Raw genomic sequence first — 21,655 nt, forward strand, 5'->3', positions numbered from 1 at the left:
TATGGAAACTGCACGGTTATTTATTTATTTGCTTATAATACTATAATACATACCTGTGGGGCCTATGAGGGATTAAGGATTCCATGAAGGGGTCAATGGTCTAAAAGGTTTGGGGGCCCCTGGTGTAAACCAAGAAAATGTGCAGATGGCGGGGGGGGGGTCTAGTGCAATACAAACATACTGGAGAAATCCAACAGGTCTTTCAGCATCCATGGACAATAAAAGGCCATCAGCATTTCGGGTCTGAGCGCTTCAATGGGAATGTAGATGGCTGAATAAGAACTTGGGGAGAGAGAGGAGAGAGGGAGGGGAAGGAGGTCAGATTAACAGGTGGGAAGGTAGAAAAGCTGAGGTGAAAGAGGCCCAAGAAAGATAGCTCTGATAGAAGGAAGAAAAGGAGGTGGAGTACCGGAGGAAAGGAGACAGAGGAGTAGCGAAAGAAGAGTATGGGGGAGGAGTTTAACCGAAACTGGAGGTCAATATTGATGCCATCAGAAACCGCCAAGATAGAACGCAAGGTGCTATTCCTCTAATCTGCAGGCGTCCTCAGTGTGGTAGTACGTGAGGCCAGACAAGTCAGTGTGACAATGTGTGGAATTAAAATGGTTGTGAGGTACTTGCTGTTGCAGTGGACAAGTTATTTTCACAATATAAATCAAGTAAATTGAGAAGAAATGCAAACCTCTTTTTGATAACAAGAGACACAATAGGTTTTTTAAACATTTGTTTCAAAACGGATCAAAGTCCCTGTTGACGTGCCAACAATATGTCAGTTGGGGCAATGCCAATCATCAAACTGCAGGAAGAGCCATCGGTGGAGGGAGTGGTGGTATACTGCTCATTATTCATTCTTTTCACAGGCTAATCTTGGGAAGCAAGGCATGGCCAGGGTTAGGCATAAATTAAGGATTACTGGATCACAAAGATTTCAAATATAGCTATCCCTTGACCTACTTTTGAGATACCCCAAAAGATTTGAACAATTTTGCAAACATATTCAATGTCAGATGAACTGGGATCGAACAATGTTTAATTTAATCAGTAATGCGTGGATATTTTCAATTTCAACCGCATAATTACTCATTGACTGAGACCACAAAATCATGCTCTGGAAACACTTATGTTACTGCCACATACACCTAAAATATCACTGAGCAAGATTTTATTGGAGCCACTGAGATCAACTAAAGTCCATGAAACAAAGCTCAAATGAATAATTTCAATAGATTCTCTTCACAAATGTATTCAAGTCATTTTTTTGGCAATCCTAATGGCAAATAGTTTTACAAAGGACTGTAAAAGGGATTCAAATGTCCATCACTGGCTCTGACACCCCCCACCCCCCCCCCCCCGCCCATCCATTGCAGACATCCAACTGAGGTGTTGCCTCCAGAAAGCAGCCAACGCCATAAAGGACCCCATTACCCTGGTCACAACCTGCTACCTTCAGCCGGAAGGTAAAGAAGCCCGAAAACAAGCACCGTTAGGTTCAACAGCGGCATCTTTCCATTAGCTACCACTCTTGCACCTCCTCTTAGTATATTAAGTGTGGACTTGAGTTACTTTGAGCACTCTGAATACTGGGAATATATTTTTATTTATTGTGCCTCCATTTGTTTAATTTACTTACATCGGTAAGTAAGAAGCAAGAAGGTATTTTGGGCCAATATACATCATACACTGTGTATGACAATAAACTCTACCGTTATAAACATGTTATTGGGAAAAATGAAATAATGAAAACAATTAACTACCACTTCAAATTTATTTAACTGGGGTCGGCTAAAGAATTCCATCTATTTGCTGTAATGAGATTTATTAAACACTCTACTTGTCCCATATTCTTTGGCTTCATGAAGGCAAAAGTTAATAAGACTATCCCGTAAATGCAAGATGAAATGAGATACTAACAATATGGCCAGAAGATTTAGAACAGAGCAAGGGTTTTTAATTCTTCTGACTGCACTAATGCCTATTCCCACGTGGAATGGATGATATAGTCACACATGGAAATAATGCTCCAATAAAAATTCCTTTGGTGCTATCGCAACCATCATACATTTATAACTTATTTAAAACAACCAACCCCTGTGCTATCAAGAATAAATTAGGTCATTTAAGATGAACATTCAGTGAAGTGCAATGGCAGAGCTCAATGGAGCCTATCCTTATGACTCAAGCCTGTCAGTCCTGATAACATCTTCATGAATCTTTTCTTCATCCTTTCCACCTTAATGACAGCTGGGTAACCAGAACTGGACACAATACTCCAAGTGTGCTTTCATTAGTGTCTTGTACATATGTAGCTTGACGTTCCAGCTCTTCTAATACAATCCCTGTGAGCTCCAATCCAAGCATGCCAAACATCTTCACCAACATCCTGCTCATTTTCATGGAACTATGTACCTGTATCCCAAGTCTCCTTGTTTTATTACACTACCCAGGGGTCTACCATTTACTGTTCAAATCATGTCCTGAATTAACTCACCAAAGTGTAACACCTTGCACTTTTCTGTGCTAAATTCCGACCGTCATTCCTTGGTTTACTTTCCCACCACCTAGATCCTGTTGTTATCTCAAATAATTTCCTTAACTGTCCACTACACCACCAGTTTTGGTGACATCCACAAATGTACTAACCACATTAATTACATTATCACCGTCATTAATTTAGACCTTCAATAGTGAACCCAGCATCAATCCCTGCGGTACATCACTGGTCACAGCTCTTCAATCTGATTACCAATCCTCCACGACTGACCCCTGACTCCTACCATCAAGCCAATCCTGCATCTCATAGGCCAGCTCATCTGAATCCCATGTGATCTGACCTTCTGGACCAGCCTACCATGTATCTGAATCCCCAGATCCCTTTGTTCTTCCGCACTCCTCAGTGCCCTACCATTTATTGCATATATCCTCCCAAAATGCAATACCTCACACTTGTCTGCATTAAACTCCATCTGCCAATTTTTGGCCCATTCTCCCAGTTAGTCTCGATCCCTCTGCAAGCTTTGAAACCTTCCTTGATGTTCACAACGCCTCCAATCTTCGTGTCATCAGCAAACTTGCTGATCCAATTGATATAAACAACAAACAACAATGGCCCCAGCATAGATCACTAGTCACAGGCCTCCAATCTGAGAAGCAATATCCCAGTACCACTCTGACTTCTCCCATACAACCAATTTAGAATCCAATTTACAATCTCTCCAAGTGTCTGAACCTTGTGGGACTTTGTCAAAGGTCTTACTAAAGTCCATGTAGACAACATCCACAGCCTTTCCTATATTTACTTTTCTTGGTAATTTCCTCAAAGAACTCTATTAAGATTCATTAAGCATGATCTACCACGCATAAAGCCATGCTGAATATTCTTAATTAGCTCTTGGCTTTCCAAGTATATCCCAATTTCTCAGAAAACCTTCCAATAATTTATGTACTACTGATGACAGGGTCACCGAACTATAATTTCCTGGTTTACTTTTGGAGGCTTTTTTAAAACAGCGGAACATGAGCTCCTCTCCAATCCTCCGGCACCTCACTTGTGACAAAGGACATTTTAAATTTTTCTGCCAGGGCCCATGCAATTTCTACACTAGTCTCCCTCAAGGTCCAAGGGAATATCATGCGAGTCCCAGGGGATTTATCTACCTTTATTCGTTGTAACACATCAAGCACCTCCTCCTCTTTACTCTCTATATGTTCCATGCCACCACTGCTCGTTCCCTTCCTTCCTTATTCACTATTCCAGTTTCCTGAGGAAATACTGATGTAAAAAAACTGTTCAAGATCTTCCCCATATTGTAAAGCTCCACACATAGATGACCACTCAGTTTCTTGTAGACCAATTTTGTCCCTTACAATCATTTTAGAAAACATACTTTTGGAAACTCTTTGGGTTTACCTTCACAATATCTGCCAAAACAACCTCATGTCTTCTTTCTGTCTTCCTGATTGCTTTATTAAGCATTTTCTATATTCTTCTAGTTCCTCATTTGCTCCTTGCTGCCTATACCTGTTATACACCTCTCTCTTTTTCTTAACCAGATCACCAATATCCCTTGAAAACCAAGATTCCCTATGCCTATTAACTTTGCCTTTAATCCTGACAGGAACATGCAAACTCTGCACTCTCCAAATTTCACCTTTGAAGACCTTAAACTTACTGAATACATCCTTGGCAAAAAATAACATCCCAACTCACTCTTCCGAGATCCTTTCTCATTTCTACAAAATTGGCCTTTCGCAATTTATCTAAATTCGAGGACCAGATCTATCCTTATCCTTAATTAACTTGAAACCAGTGACATTATGATCACTGTGTCCAAAATGTTCGCTTACACATACTTCTGTTATCTGACCTGTCTGGTTCCCTAAAAGGAGATCAATTATTGCATCCTCTCTCATTGGTACCTCTATATATTCATTTACAAAATTTTCCTGAATACATTTGACAAACTCTAAGTCATCCCACCCTTTTACAGTATGGGAGTCTAAGTCAAAACGTATAAAGTTAAAATCTCCTACTGTCGCAACTTTGGCCTGCTATCTTTCTACAGATTTGTCCCTCAAATTCTCTACAACTATTGGGCAGTCTATAATACAACCCTATAAGTGTGGTCACATCATTCCTGTTCCTCAGTTCTACCCATATGACCTCTGGACTGTCCTGTCTAGGCACAGCTGTGATATATCCCAACTCGCAATGCCATTCCTCTCATTTTAGTCCCTCCCCCTCTATCACGTCTGAAACAACTGAACCCCAGAACATTGAGCTGCCAGTCCTACCCCTCCCTGCAACCAATTCTCACTTATAGTAATAATGTCATAATCCCAAGTGCCAATCCATGCCTTAAACTCGTCTGCCTTTTCGACATAGACCTTGCATTGAAATAGATGCACCTGAGAACATTTCTATCTCATACAAACCTGTCTACATCCAGTCCTCACATGACCTCCTTCTCACTACCTGCTCTAACACTCTGGTTCCAATCCCCCTGCCAATCTAGTTTAACCCCCTCCCCCCCCCACCAACCCCCAACCAGAGCAGCACTACCAAAAACTACTTGCAAGGATCTTAGCCTCCCTCCAGTTCAGGTACAAACCATCCCATTTAAACAGGTCCCAGAATCCAATTGTCCAGAAACATGAAGCTCTCCCTCCTACATCATCCCTTTAGCCATGTATTTAGCTGCATTAATTTCCCTTTTCTTGCCTCACTATCATGTAGCATGGGTCGCACTCTTGAGATCGGATCCTGGCGGTCCTGTTTTAGCACTTCATAAACTCTGTTTGCAGGATCCCCTCATCCTTCCTACCCACATCATTCGACCCTATGTGGACCACAACATCTGGCTGCTCACCTTTCCTCCTGAGAATACGGAGAACTCAATCAGAGATGTTACGGACCTTGGGACCAGGGTGGCAACAGACTATCTGGGATTCTTTATCTCTCCCACAGAACCTCTTATCTGTCTCCGTATCAAATCTCCTATCATTACTGCTCTCCTCTTTTGCCTCCTTCCTTTCTGAGCTGAGGGACCAGTCTCGGTGCTGGCATGTGACCACTGCAACTTGTCCCTGGCACTTACAACAGACTATAACTGGAGGTGGGAGAGCAGTGAAATTATATTACCATGAAATAGGTAGTAAAGAATCTGGAGCTCTCAGTCAAATTAATAAAAACATGGAAGGAATAAAGGTAAACAATGTGGGGAAAATGGTGAGCAATTCAGAACGAAGGAGGGACAATGGTGTCTGACCAATGGTGTCTGACCAATGGTGTCTGACCAATGGTGTCTGACCAATGGTGTCTGACCAATGGTGTCTGACCAATGGTGTCTGACCAATGGTGTCTGACCAATGGTGTCTGACCAATGGTGACTGACCAATGGTGTCTGACCAATGGTGTCTGACCAATGGTGTCTGACCAATGGTGTCTGACCAATGGTGTCTGACCAATGGTGTCTGACCAATGGTGTCTGACCAATGGTGTCTGACCAATGGTGTCTGACCAATGGTGTCTGTTTTTTCTTACAATCTTAATAAATTATCTTTCTGCAAATGAAGCAAAAATAACTCAACAAGGCTCAGCAAAGCAACAAATGTAAAAATATACACAAGCTTCAGCCTACCTGAGCCATGAATAGGTTGCATCTCATCTGAGAGATGGGAACAATCGTGAGGTCCAAAGAGAAGGTTCTCGGCTTTCTTTAAAGCAAAATGAGCAAATCTTAATATGCCAGCATTGCCTTCTTCATCAGCTAATAAGCGCTGCAGAACAATATTGGTTCACTGGATTGTAAGTAAAAATATAATTAGTCAATAAAAGCAAAGTAATTTATCTTTCTGGGCAAATGGAAGACATGCAGTGAATATTTTCCACTAATTTTCTGTCTGAAAAGACAGTTTCACCATGGACCTGCTCTTCAAGTAGCAATTGGGTGATCATCAACAAAAGTTAAATACTTACATCCTTGTTGTAAGATCCTTGCCCCTTTATTAAGGGGCTCATCTTCTGTGGCAATGGTGTTGATTCTGTCTGGAGAGAAAAGCAATAGAAGTGAAGCAATTTCTGTTATTTTTTTTTTCCCAACTGTGCACTAAATGCAAGTTCATTACACCAGAGGGGTTCATAGTCGACGATGTATCAACATTAATGTACAACAATTTCATCAGGGGTAAAGACAATTGAGCAATGGGTGAAGTACATTAAAAACCTATCGAATTATGAACAGACCCCATGCAAATCTTCCACTACCAAACTCTGTCCACACTGTCTTAAATGACTGAAAAAAGATTATCGTTGGTTTATCTTGTTTTGCAAATTGCTGGCTCTCAAATATCACAGATCAACCCAAAAAGTTGCAGCCCTTCTAATATTTGGAAGTTCTACACTTCCAAAACATTGCAAGGGGATTGAGGCATCAATAGATTAGGAAAAAAAAAGAAAATTTCATTCAAATACACAGAAGTATCTGGTAGAAATTAACTGTCGCTGAAGAACGTCACAGCAATAATCTGTTCACAATTTTTCAGAAGGGACAAAGCTATAGCTTGAGGTCGCTTCCAGTTTGTAATTTTCTCAGAACTCCTGTCCTTTGATCAAATGGACAATTACATTGCAAGGACATAAAATCTGGCTGTTACCTTAAGAAGAGGCATATCTCGTGCCTGTTGAACCAAGAGATGTAGTTCATTAATCTGCTGGCGAACTAATGGGGGTATGGGGTTGCAGCAAGCTATGATCCCCTGAGGCTCTCTAGGGATTAAAGAGAGAAGGTTGGAAGAATTCTGCAGTATCAGAATATTACAGTGATCCAACATAAATACAAATAAAGTAAAACATTTAAAAAAAAATACAGCTGGTCAGCAAGCTAACCATTTTACTGAATTTGCTGTTAGGAAGGACAAACCAATCTTCTTGCAACTTGACCAGAAGAAATTCTGCAAACTGGGGAGCAGATTGATATAGTGCATATGTATCATTTGTTGTTATGTCCGGATATGTTTGCAGCTTTTTTTTGGACCGGGGACCACAGAACACTGTTTCATTGGGTTGCACTTGTACAATCGGATGATAAACGAACCAGGAATTATAAAAGCAACCTTCAAGTAAAATAGATTAAAAACACAACGCTGGAGAAACTCAGCAGGTCTCAAGAGTGCACTTTGTAGAGCAACGATAAAGATACATCACCAATGTTTTGGGCTTGAGCACCTTCGTCAAGGTCTGAACATAATGTGGGGAGGCGCCCGAACAAAATGGGTACGGGGGGTGGGGGAGGAAGCAGACTCTCATAGGCAGGAGGTAATAGGTGGATAAGGGAGGGAGGGCATACCAACAAACAAGAGGTTGGCTCTGTGAATGGAGAGGGAAGGGGTAGAGAGCTGGAGGAAGGAAGATGGGAGGACTGGGAGTGGGCTAGCAGAAGCTGAAATCAATGTAACTGCCATCGGGTTGGAGAGTGCCCAGATGGATTATTTGGTCTTTCAATTTATGGGTGGTTTTAGTTTGACAGTGCATGAGGCCATGGACAGACATGTCAGCACAGGAGTGGGGCGCAGAACTGAAATGGTTGGCCACTGGAAGATGTGGACAGAGCAAAAACCATCTCCCAGTCTGCGACCAGTCTCGACAAGAAGGCCACAATGGGAGCACAGGATGCAGTAGACGTCCCCTACAGAGGCAAGTATTGCTTCACTTGGAAGGACTGTTGGGGGCCCCAAGTGGTGATGAGGGAGGAGGTGAGCCTCAATTGTGGCACTTGCTGAAATCCCAGGGAAAGGTACCAAGGTGGTGATTAATAGAAAGGGATGAATGGACGTAAAAGCTTTCACTAGCAAGAGAAATTAATTATTTATCCATCACCACCAATGTAGCTTGCATCCATCAATAAGATGAAATCTGGAAACAAGGTAAGATCTGTGACTCCTGTGACAGAGGAGGCTGACATTGAAGAGGCTGGGTGCACAGTGGGAGATCGCTTCGTTAAGAAACTCTAATCTATCGACCACAATAGCATGGATCTCCCAGTGGTCACCCATTTCAATACCCCCTCCCCCACCACCACATTCCCATGCTGACATGTTTGTCCATGGTCTCATACAGTGCCAGACTGAGACTGCCCACAAATTGGAGGAATAACACCTCATCTCCCATCTGGGCACCCTCCAACCGGATGGCATTAACATCGACTTCGTCGGTTTCCTTTAAACCCACCTCTCCCTGTCACCTTTCCCCCAGCTGTCTCTCCTCCCTTTTCCTCCCTTTTCTCCTTTCATAGAGCTAAAATCAATTCTTATTTTTCCTCTTATCATATCCAACTAACACCTTTTGCTCCACCTCTTCCCCCTTAATCTTGAGACTTTAATTAAGATGCTTGTCTGATTTTTGCTGATACCTTGAAGACGAGCTCAGGCCCAAAATGTAGGTAATATATCTTTTACCAGCTATAGTTAAACAATAACTTACTTAGGTAGCTCCTCTGCTATTTTGATCAGCATATGGTTGGGCAAGACATATCTGTGAGAAAATAAAACACGTTATTTTTTCATAGCTAATTTAACATTAAACCACATGGCAGTTTCATATCTGCCTTTAAAAATATATATATTTTCCTTAAATTATGGAAAAATCTTCAGACGGAGATGGGGGTTGAGAAGCGGAGTAGACGAAAAAATTTGAACTCATCATAAGTAGAGACTAGATTGCCCAGTTGCTGCCACAGCCCTCAAGTACATATCAAAATCATTAAAAAAAATCACAAAGGACGCACAGTTCTGTCAACGAGCAGAATATCAAAAATCCTGATCCATTGGCAGGAGATTTATGTTGGCTATTTGTTGAGGAGTTTAGAAAACCTGACTAATACATTTTTTTTAATGACCAAGAAAATACAAGGAGGTAAAAAAACCCACAGAAAATTTTTGAAGAACGGCAAAAAGATCCACAGAGAAGAGATCTGCGATCTTCTTGTGTGGCAGAGTTAATGATTTTAAGAGGTATTTCCACCAAAACATGCATGCCCTGGAAGACACAACTGAATTTATTTTGGTTCAATTGTGATATTCAAAAGTGAAAACAAAAGCTTGTGGCAATGAGTGCATACCCTACACTTTCGTCCTCTTGTCGTGCAAACTTGTCCCGCCAGGTGTAAAGCAGTTTTAATGCTGTTAGCTGCTGTGTGTTCAGCTGTTTTTTATGCCTCCTGTGCAGCCAAAGGTAGGACTCATCAGTAAAAATTGGCTTGCAGTATTTCTGCAATAAATCAGAAAGGTATAAAACAAATCAAAGATTAATTTGAGCTGTATGGATTCCAAATTAGAATACAGTAAAATCCCCATTATCCAGAATTCAAGCAATCCGGACCCAGAAGCAACCAACAAGATAAAAATGAGAAATTAAATAACTTTTAAAAATCTGAACAAAAGTTTAAAATTAAATGTTTTCCAAAGCAACACACAAGCCCTTGGTGAAGATGGGAGCAAAAGTTCAGTCAGCAGAATGCCCTGGGTCTGCCCCGCCCGCAGCAGCTATTTGAATAAAGTTTCAATAAAGTTGTGTTTGAATAAAACGGCGCCATCCAGGATGAAGAGCTGGTCGATGCCGCTCACCATTGAGATGACTCAGAGTGTCTCTTTATCCCTGCTTAATGTCTTTATTCTGATTAGTATATTAACTCTAAATTTAGGGGGGGAGGTGGTGTTAATTATCATGGTGGTACAGTTAGTACAACACTGTTACAGTGCCAGCGACTGGGGTTCACATTTAAATTTTGCAAATTACAGGAATTACCTGATTAAAGTAAACTTAATATAATTAAGGACTACAATGCAGATTTTGTTTGCAAATTACTTTACATTTTGCACTGTTTTTTTGCCTTTTAAACTGTTTATTCATATTGTGGTGTATTAGTTCAATATGGTAAGACAGTCTCGGGCAACCGAAAAATTTGCATATCTGGCATCTGCAATCCCTGTAGGGTTATAGAACCCATGAGACTCCAGATTCCTTCAATGTGGTCAACGTTTATCTGTTCTTGAAAAGTGGTCAGTGAACAACAGTTTATTGAAACGTGGAGACAAGCAATAAATACTGAATATCCTAGCTCTAAGCTTGAAAATGTAAACAAAATACAGGACTGTTCTATTCAAAACTTAGAAGCCGTTATTGAATTACAGTCACATGGTGTATACAATTGTCAATATATGCACAGCTTAAGGTACAACTGTCTTTACTGTGAATTCAGAACGTTAATGGCACTTTGGTGCAAACTCACACGGGAGAGAGATGAAAAGGGCAAGATACCATTATGGAGAATATTGGAAAAGGACAAACAAGGGAAGCACAGTTAACGCAGAAGTTAGCACAACGCTGTAGTTTTTAAGAGGTTACCAAGAAGGTATATGAAGGAATGGCTCTGGATGTTGTCTACATGGTCTTTAGTAAGGCCTTTGACAAGGTCCCACAGGGGAGGTTAGTTCAGAAGGTTATGACGCTAGGTATTCAAGAAGAGGTTGTAAACTGGATTCAAAATTGGCCGTGTGGGAGAAAACACAAGAGAGTGGAAGTGGATGGTTGTTTCTCAGACTGGAGGCCTGTGACTAGTGGTGTACCTCAGTGATCTGTGCTGAGATCCATTGTTGTTGGTCTATATCAATGATCTGGATGATAATGTGGGAAATTGGATCAGTGAGTTTGCTGATGACCCTAAGATTGGAGACGTTGTAGACAGCAAGGAAAGCTTTCAAAGTTTGCAGAAGGATCTAGTCCAAATGGGAAAATGGCCCAAAAAATGGCAGATGGAGCTTAATGCAGACAAGTGTGAGATGTTGCATTTTGGAAGAACGTACACAGTAAATGACAGGGCACTGAGGAGTGTGGAGGAGTAAATAGATCTGGGAATATAGATACATATGGGAATATAGATACATATGATAATTCCCTGAAGGTGGCATCACAGGTGGACAGGATTGTGAAGAAAGCTTAGCCTTTATAAATCAAAGTACTGTATTGAGTATAGGAGATGGCATGTCATGTTGAAATTGTTTAAGACATTGTTGAGGCTAAATGTGGAATATTGTGTGCAGTTCTGGCCACCTAATACAGGAAGGATATCAGTAAGATTGAAAGAGTGCAGATAAAATTTAATAGGATGTTGCCAGGTCTTCAAAAGCTGAGTTATAGGGAAAGAATTAATACGTTAGGACTTTATTCCTTGGAGAATGAGGGGAGATTTTATAAGAGGTTTACAAGATTATGAGAGTATGGACATAGTCATTGTGAGTAGGCTTTTTCCACTTAAGATTGGGGAGAAGAAAGTTCTTCACTCAGTGGTGGGAGTGTGGAATGTGGTGAATGCAGACTCGATCTTACCTTTTATGAATAAATTGGCTCAAACCATGGATGGGAGAGGTCTGGAGGGTTATGGAAAGGGGGCAGGTCAAGTGGAATGATGGTCAGCACACATTAGCATTCTATGGTTCTATGTTACAGTGCCAGTGACCCAGGTTCAAATCCACGCTATCTGTAAGGAGTTTATACGTTCTCCCTGTCTCTGTGTGGGTTCCCTCTGGGTGCTTCAGTTTCCTCCCAATCTTCAAAAACGTACAGGGATTGTAGGTTAATTGGTATATTTGGGTGGAAAGGGCTTGTAGGCCAAGGGTCTGTTATAAAGCTGTATCTGTAAATTTTTAAAACATTGTTCTTCTGGCCAACGTTATAACAAATGACGAGCTGCAGAACAAAATGTCACGTCGCAGATCTCTGCTCATTTCCACCAGGATTTAAAAGCATATTCTGAATTCCCAGTATGACTGAGATGAGCTGGTTAAAGCTGATAGTGCGTCCAAATTTTAAAAATCTGGAAAGCTATTATTCTATTAAATAGCACTTTAATTTGAGTGAGCTCTTCAATTTTTGTTTTAAGGTGAGACAAGTAATAAAGTGGTATGGGTGGTGCAGAGAAATGGATCAAAGGTCAAGTCACAAGATCATAAAACTAGCAAAAAGAATCTCTGGAGTCTCCCTTCTCCCCCACCGACGTGATCTACAGGAATCATGTCTGAAGAAGGCGCGCAAAATCATTGAGGACCCTTTCCACCCCACACCCAGCATCTTTCAGCTGCTCCTGTCGGGAAAGAGGCACAGGAGGATCAGAGCCAGCACCACCAGGCTGAGGAACAGCTTCTTCCCCCAGACAGTGAGAACGCTGATCGATCCGAGGAAATTATCACACTAACTGAGACTCTCATACTTATGAAATAATAGGAATACTTGTCTTGCATATGTATTGTGTCTGTATGTGTGTTACATCTGGTTGTGTGTCTATGTGATTTGGATCCGGGATTGGAGAATGCGGTTTAATCGGGATGTACTTGTGCAATCAGATGCCAATAAACTTGACTTGATGGTGTTTTGAGTTAATCTCTTGCTATATGTTATATTAAACCCAACAAATTCAGGAATAAGCGATCACCTCTCAAACTTGCACTGCCATGTTAAATCCTAAGACTGGTCTGATTGCAAACTCAACTCAGAAATCCCATCCACCCAGGATAACTTTTACCCATTCGCTTAACAAAAATGTCTCCACTTCTGCCCTAAAAACGTTCAAAGACTCTGCTCCCATCACAATTTGAGGAAAACCGGCAGCATTCAGAGAGAAAAAATATTAATCTCTGACTTAAATGGATGAACCTTTACTTTTTCAACGTGGCCACAAGAGCAAACCTCCTCTCCACAGCCACGTTGTCAAGTTGATGATTAGCGCTCGTACGGTTCACTCAGGGATAGAAGCCTTATCCCCACAATCTGCCCAATCCAGCTATTGCTCATAAATCATCCTCTAAGGGCTGCTAATTCATTATCATCCTTGCTGAAAAAAGTATTCACCAAAATATTATGCATATGAAAGAATACCATCCTCTATGTACTGAATTCCTTAGGAGCACTCCTAGTGACTTGTTGCAATTGCACCCTAGACTTTTACATATCATGCTTTGTCTTCTAGAGCTCTTCATTCTTTCACCATTCAGAAAATGCTTTAATTTAAATCTTCCCCACCAATTCAAAATAACTTTATATTTTCCCACATAATTCCCTATTTGAACATCTTTTCTTTGGCTTGGCTTCGCGGATGAAGATTTATGGAGGGGGTAAAAGTCCACGTCAGCTGCAGGCTCATTTGTGGCTGACAAGTACGATGCGGGACAGGCAGACACGGTTGCAGCGGCTGCAGGGGAAAATTGGTGGGTTGGGGTTGGGTGTTGGGTTTTTCCTCCTTTGCCTTTTGTCAGTGAGGTGGGCTCTGCGGTCTTCTTCAAAGGAGGTTGCTGCCCGCCGAACAATGAGGCGCCAAGATGCACGGTTTGAGGCGAGATCAGCCCACTGGGGCAGGCACCAAGAGATTTCTTTAGGCAGTCCTTGTACCTTTTCTTTGGTGCACCTCTGTCACGGTGGCCAGTGGAGAGCTCGCCATATAACACGATCTTGGGAAGGCGATGGTCCTCCATTCTGGAGACGTGACCCATCCAGCGCAGCTGGATCTTCAGCAGCGTGGACTCGATTTGAACATCTTTACCCTCCTACTTAATCAACATCTATTTTCCTTGTCCTCTTTACAATTTAATGTCTTATCGATGACTATCATCAAATTGAGCAACTAAACCTTCAGAGCCTTCGTTCAAATTACTTGATTAAATTGTATGAGGTTGAGGCTCCAGTGACAATCTTAATGGCACACTGCTTGCTGAATCAGGCCCATTCATGCCGGCCTTGCTTCATATTAACCACCTGAACAATATCACATAGGCTATTTGTTTCGTTTGTGCATATTCTACCAAATTCTAATTACATCAGTTTCCAAGCTACAATAAATTACTTGGCAGTACAAAAAAGTGCTGGAGAAACGTAGCAGGTCACCCAGCATCTATAGATAGCAAAGTGTCATCAATGTTTCAGGACCAAGTCCTTTGTCAAGGTACATTTTGACCTGCTGAGTTTCTCCAGCATTTTGTGTATTGCACTACAATCGTAGCCTACAGACTATTGTGTTTAACTTAATAAATTACTTTGTAGTTTTGAAATCAACAGCAATAATCTTATTTAAGATTATTTTCATTTGAATTGCAATAATGAACTTGTTGCAACCTACCTTGAGACAAATATCTTTACTCCTCTGCCATACCAGTTGAACAAGATTTCCGTGTGCATTCCCTTGGTCCCTTAATTGATTTTTCATCTGGTCATAGATGTACAGCAAGTAGTGCGTGTCTTCTTGAGCGTAGCGCAACATCTCATCAGGCAGTGGTCTGTAAATGCAAAAGTACAAAGCTATACATTTTTTGCAAAGCATTCTAAGCGCTGCTAAGGCAGGTTGGGCAATGAACTTTGTGGAGTAGTTTTGCACCAGTCAGATTGTCAGGGTCCTTGGAAGAATTGATAATTTGTGCAGAATCTTCAAAAGTCATCAAGGAATACAATGGAGCAAATAAAGGAGTATTACCAGTCTAGGATAGGATGGGTGGATTTGTGTGGCCGAGAGTTGGAAGGAACAGTTTGAATTCACACGTGTACAGATTTCTGCTTGAAATCTGTGCAATTTCAGGTTACCCTGCAAAGGCAACATCCTGGCAAAACATCTGTATTCCAGAGTGAATACATGAATAAAATTAGAGTTAGAAATTACTTATGAAAATGTTCTTGCATAAGTATACAAAGTAGTGAGAAAAACCAGGGAACCCCCCGTATTGTTTGAGAAATTTCAGTGTTTGATGAATTGAGGAAAGGACATTCAGAAGAAGTGCTGCCAAAGTCCACCATCTTTAAATAGCAACCTGAGAGAGCTCTTCCTGGATATTATAAGACAGCAGAAATGGGCAAAAATGAATGCTGCCAATCATCATAAAATATGGCAACATTTATTGCTCAGTTGTACTAAAGTGATTCCTTAGAAGAAAATGAGGAAAGACTTTGGGGGAGTAAAATGCCTGACCTGCTTTATTGGCAACGCTGCCGTTGATATGGACCCACGGAGAGGGGGACAAAGTCTAACTGCCCAGTCTGACTGCCAGCAGCTCTGCACAGGCTTGAAACAGCCTGTTAAAGGAGTCGATGGTGCAATCGCCCAAGATGGCGGCCTCAAGGGGTTGCAGACACTGAGGAAGCAGAGAACAGTCACAGAGCACTAGAAAACTGGGAGAACACCCCCATTTGAGGAGAAGCAGAGGAGACGACCCATGGAATAGTGACAGGGCGGTGGAGTAGCAAGGGGCTCTGGTGCTAAAGGAGGCAGGCTATTAGCAACTTGAGGCAAGGAACCCACATAGGCCGCAGGATGCTGGGAACTACAAAGGCTGTGGACTGCCAGAGACTGGCTGAAGGGGTGCCAGGTATTGGAACCAAGTCGTGGGAGGATGCCAAGGGTACTGGAAGCTTCCTAATCATGTCAGTGGGGTGCATCTGGAGCTCGGGTTGGCTGATGGTTTGAACTGAAGGCTGTGTGGCTGCGGGAATGCTGGAGGCGAATTCATGGACATTCAGTGACTCTGGGGGACTTTTTATTTTGCTTTTCTTTCTCTGTTTATAAGGGGCACAAGGCAACAGTGAATCTTTGCCATACGGAAAACTATACAAAACCATGTAATAGCATATTTTCTATTTTATTATATGACAATAAAATAATCTTGAATCTTGAGATGAAGATAGTGGGAAGGAAAGGAAAACAATAAAAGAATTAATCCTAAAAGGTGAAAGTGACAGTGGTGTTTACTGAACTACAAAAGAATTAGTCTGATGGTAATGAAAATAATCAGTCTAAACTCTGACCAATACCCGATTAAGAAGTTAATTTTGCTCAACTGTGAATCTTTCAAGATCATTGCTTAATTACTGCTGAATCTCTTGTATTTATTTAATTCATTTTGCAACTCTGAAGTTTCAGAATATTTTCAGACGCTAAGCCTCCAGAAGGAAAGAAAGAGACTTCCAAAATAATTACACCTCCAGCAAGTTCAGGCACTTCAAGAAGATATTCAATTTGTTTTAGGCATATAGCACAGTATCAGGCCCTTCCCTCCCACAAGCCCATTCCCCCCCCCCCCCGAATACACCAATTAACCTTCAATCCTCGTAGGTTTTTGAAGGGTGGGTTTCCAGAGGAAACCCATGCAGCCACATGGAGAATATACAAATTGATTACAGAAAGCGTTGGATTTGAACCTGGGTCGCTGGCACTATAGTCGCGTTGCACCATCAGCTACATCAACCATGCTGCCCAAACTTTTGAATGTGATAAAGGCCCCCCCCCCCCCTCTCTTTTTCTTATCCTTTTCCCCTTCTTTTCCCTACTGGGTGAATTATCAATTCCTTAACTCCCTTTCTATCTCAACTTCTTGGTTTTCAACTCTTTTGTTAAGAGAAAGAGGTCCTAGTTATTTACTATACCCAAGCCCAATCACTTTATAAATCTCAATGAAGCCTCTCTTTAGCCTCTGTTCAAATGAAAACAACACAACTTGTACAACCTTTTTTTTTATAATTTTCCAATCCTCACAACATCCACAAAAATCTTTCCAACTTCTCCAGTGGAATCAGATCTATCCTGAAGATCTTGCCTGTATGCTCTGGTCCAATTCCCTTAAGTTAAAGGGAAAGCACCGCATATTCCTTTTCAAAGACCACATTGACCATTCATGCTACTTTAGCAATCTGTGGAAATAGTCTGCAAAGTTCCTTTGTTCTTTCACACCACTAATTTCTGTGCTTCACTGATCCTTCACAAAAACACTGCATAAATGCTTTATGACCAACTGACCAAACCATGTACATCTTTCCCACCTGATCTAATTCTTTCCTTTTTGTTGTCAATCACATATAGCCCAATTATGTATTACATTTAGATCTAAATTATTACCAAATAATTTCCCTGTTAATTTTACTCCTACATTTTTAATAGAACAGAAAACCTGTATGAGTACTTCTAATAGTCCTTCAGGTTTCCAGTTTGTTTGAGCTTAGTATTTGCCAAAGTTTTCTAATTTTGCTTGAACTTAAACCCACACTTGGCATTCAGAGGGGTCCAGATATAGCCTCCACTCATTTCTTTGTGGGAATGATTCCCTTACTCCTCGCCCCATTTGTTCTAGGAACTTCACAACCATAAAAGCCACATTAACAGTATCAATGAACGTCTTGTTCCCAATTAAATGATTTGCCATGATGCCCCTTGCATTCTTTAAGGTTATTCTGAGAACTGCAGTACAAAGGATGCTTTCAAAACAATGGAGGACCTTGCCCCAAGAATTGTGAATTACTGATCATAGATTTCATTAAAATGTACGGTATAGTTTTAAAAGTATACACATGAGAAAATTTAGTGAAGAATGAAGACAACAACTTTGAATGGTTCAAAAATCAATCTCATCAGTCAGGATTTGGCTTGTAAAATCTGTATGATCTCTTACCGTAATCTCCAGTCAGCTAGCTGGTATTGTTTATTGGTGTGTACATCACAGTAATGTTTCAACAGGAAATCGAGGGAATGTCGACCCAGAGTGAGAGCGCAGGCAGCTTGGTGGGTATCAAACATGTTGACAACATAGAGGCCAAAATCTCTCTGTAACCATTCGATATCCGAATCTGCACCATGGAAAACCTACACAGAGAAATGAGCTTCAAAGTACTCTGGATGGGAAACTTTGGTGTGCAAAATATGAAGACAATATGCTTCGTTTCACAAAAGGGCCATTCAACTGAAGAATTTTTCTCGATACAGAGATTCTACCTGACTGCTGAGAATTTCTTGCATTCTCCTTTTTTGGTTTGGAACCTACATTCAACTTTTTCCTGTGAAATTCTATTGAATTTGACTTCCCTGCCTGCTTTATGAATTGTTACATTAAAAAAATCAAGCTTCAATGATGTAAATGGGATATCAGCCTTGAAAAAAGTATCTGGAACCTGCTCTGGTTATTTTGGAGCTCCATCAGATAGTGTTCTCAATGGCGTCCCCTCCCCTCAGTGAGCCATTCCACTTGCACATAGGAGAACAGGATGGATGTCAGGAGAATCCCTTCAGCAGTACAGAGGACATAGGAGTTCACTTCGGAGGGAAAGTAAAGAAAGAAGAAAATTACTGTACAGATGCCTATTAAATTCATACTTGATGCAGCCTCTGGTATGCAAGATACACCAATTAAAATAGTATAACAAATTAACACAGAAGAAGAGATAATAAATATAAAAAGGATAAATATTTACAGTTGCACCTAGTGCAGACAAAGATTTTGTTGGTTTATGTTGAGGGTAGTAGGGGGAAGTTTAAGAGCCTGATAGCTGCTGGGGAAAAAAAACAAACTGTTCCTTAATCTAGAGGTTCTGAACTTCAGGCTTCTGTACCTTTTGCCTAAAGGTTGCAATGAGAAGAAGCTGTGACCGACGTGAATTGATCCCTGATGATGTTAGCTGCCTTCGTGATGTAGCATCTCTCATGGACAGGAGGTCAATGCCCTTCATAGACTTCAATAGTTTTGACAAGGAACGGTGGGCTCGTCTGGAAGGTCAGATCACATGGGATCCGGGTGAGCTGGTCAAATGGATTCAGAATTGGCTTGATGGCAAGAGACAGAGGGCAGTAGTGGAGGGTTGTTACTTGGATTGAAGACCTGTGGCGTACTGCAGGAGTCAGTGCTGGACCCACAGCTGCTCGTCACCTATATTAACGACTTGGATAACAATGTAGTTGTCATGGCGAGTAAGTTTGTGGATGACACCAAAATTGGAGGTATAGTGGACAGTGAAGGTTATCTAGGATTAAAATGGGGCTAAGAACAAAGGATGAAATTTACTTTGAACAAGTAAGTTAAACCAGAGATGGAGTAAAACATAAAAGTAAAACAATAGGGCTCAAGCATGAAATGCCAGTTATGTATTTTTACCTTTGCTATATAAAGGACACTGTTTGACCCGCTGAGTTTCTCCAGCAGTGTGTTTTTACTAAACCAGAGCAGGACTTGCAAAGTGAATGGTAGGGGCCTGGGAAGTGCTGTAGAACAAAGAAACTTGGGGGTACAGCCACCTAGTTCCTTGAAAGCGGTAATGCAGGTCAACAGGGTGCAGAAGATGGTACTTGACTTGTCGTCTTCATTGGTCAGGACACTGAGTATGGGAACAGGATGTCATTTTTTAACTGAGCAAGACATTGCATTGACCACACTTGGAGTATTGGTCACCCAGTTGTTAGAAAGATATTAAATTGGAAAGGGAGCAGAAAAGAGTCAAGAATACCACCAAGACTAGTAAGCTTGAAGTCTATGGAGAGGTTAGTTAGGCTGGGACTTTCCTCCCTTGAACATTGGATACTTAGGACTGTGCCCTATAGAGGCATTGGCAAGTTTAATAATCAGAACTTTTTTTTTCCATCAGTGGGGAAATCTAAAATTAGAGGCACAGATGCAAGGTGAGAAGGGAAAGATTTAAAAGGGACCTGAGGGGGCATCTTCTTCACGCAAAGGGTGGTAGGAATTTATTAGGAGCTGCCAAATAAAGTAGTATCATGGATAATTCAAAAGGAATTTAAAAGGTACATGGATAGGAAATGTTTAGAAGGATAGGGGCTGGAAAAGGTTGGGTCAAAGAGCCTGTTTCCATGCTGTGGAACTCTGACTTTGTATCAAAATAGTCTTGAAGCAGCTACCTAATCCAAGTAATGCAGTACAGGTTACATAATTAGGTTAATTATGTAAAGTGCCAATTTAGTACAATTGAGAAATTATATTGAATTACAGAGGCTGTTAAAGAGAGTAACATTTAACTCAATTAAGTTGTTTTTATTCATTCCCTCCCCCAACAAAAAGCCTGTCCAGCTGCAGGATAAATTTTGGTGCATATGCACAATATACATGACAAACTCATCATTATCATTACCCGTCTACACTTAGCAAAAGAAATTCTCTTGTTTTCTTGCACTGTGAATATTATCTATCTCAATTTAATATACACCATTGGAGATTTATTTATACCATGTACCCATTCGGGGGCAGCAAGAATTTTGAGCATATTTGTGTATGACAATAAACTCATTATTAAAAAGAGCATTGGCTGATAGGCACACTCAAACTGCTTCTACCCCTCCGCCAACAGATTCCTGAACAATGAACCTATGGACAATACCTCACTTTTTCTCTTTTTCTTAAATCTTGTATTTACCAAAAAAAATATAATTTCTAGTAATTTTTCCACCTTGTCCTGCACAATAGTGCTACGCAAAATAAAAGATTTCATTACCCACAGGTTCGTGACAATAAACTGGCTACTGTAAAGCGGTGAAGAAAATCAAAAAGTCACACAGCATTCTTATGGCAAAGATACATACCAACATTTCAGGCCTGGGCCCTTTATCTAGGTATACTGTAAATTATTGTGCCGTGTAGATAGGTGGTAGGAGAATTGGGTAAGTTAATGAATATGAGCGAGAACAAGATACGGGGAGCCTCAAACTAGAGGGCAGAGTGAAGGAAGGAAAAGTTCGGAAAACTACCCGCACACAGCTACTCCTGACGGGAAAGTGATGCAGAACCACCCGCCTGAGAAACGGCTTCTTTCCACAGGCAGTAAGACTGGTAAACAACTGAATGAACTGCTCATACAAGCCTTTCGAGATTCTACTTTTGATTAAACAATATTTATTTATGTTTGTATATATGTATCGTTTGTCTGTATGTGCATTATGCCTGGATGTGTATTGACATGTTTTTGCACCAAGGACCTGAGAATGCTGTTTCATGCTGAACAGGGAGGCGAGAGAATGGAATTAAATGCAGTACAGGTACGCTATCCTTTATCCGGATATCCAAAATCCGGCAAGTAGGGAGAGAGACATCAGCGTGAGTCGGGGGGGGGGGGGGGGGCGGGGGCAAGGGTGAGAGGAGACTGGCAGCACGACTCAGGCGGGCGAGGGGGAGGAGAGATCGGCAGCACGACCCGGGCGATGAGGGGAGGGAGAACGGCAGTGTGACTCGGGCGGGCAAGGGGTGGGGGGGGGGAGAGACCGGCAGCACAATTCGGGTGGGCTTAAATCTAGCTTTCCAAAATCCAGAAAAATTGGAAGTTCAGAACACACTGTCCCCCAAGGGTTCCAGATAAAGGATC

General features: G+C 41.3%; 1 protein-coding gene across 1 annotated transcript in view; it reads right to left on the bottom strand.

The window, feature by feature from the left end:
• The window catches only part of exosc10 (exosome component 10), a 48,895-nt gene that overhangs the window by 15,088 nt on the left and 12,152 nt on the right, over window positions 1-21,655 (bottom strand). The window contains exons 10-16 of the mRNA XM_069919032.1: window positions 17,971-18,161; window positions 14,661-14,817; window positions 9,615-9,763; window positions 8,978-9,028; window positions 7,153-7,264; window positions 6,476-6,544; window positions 6,138-6,213 (exon numbers count right to left, since the gene is read on the bottom strand). Coding sequence (XP_069775133.1) covers window positions 6,138-6,213; window positions 6,476-6,544; window positions 7,153-7,264; window positions 8,978-9,028; window positions 9,615-9,763; window positions 14,661-14,817; window positions 17,971-18,161 — 805 coding nt within the window. The remainder of the gene's footprint in view (window positions 1-6,137; window positions 6,214-6,475; window positions 6,545-7,152; window positions 7,265-8,977; window positions 9,029-9,614; window positions 9,764-14,660; window positions 14,818-17,970; window positions 18,162-21,655) is intronic.

This window comes from Narcine bancroftii, chromosome 2, assembly GCF_036971445.1.
Source record: "Narcine bancroftii isolate sNarBan1 chromosome 2, sNarBan1.hap1, whole genome shotgun sequence".
Lineage (NCBI taxonomy): Eukaryota > Metazoa > Chordata > Chondrichthyes > Torpediniformes > Narcinidae > Narcine > Narcine bancroftii.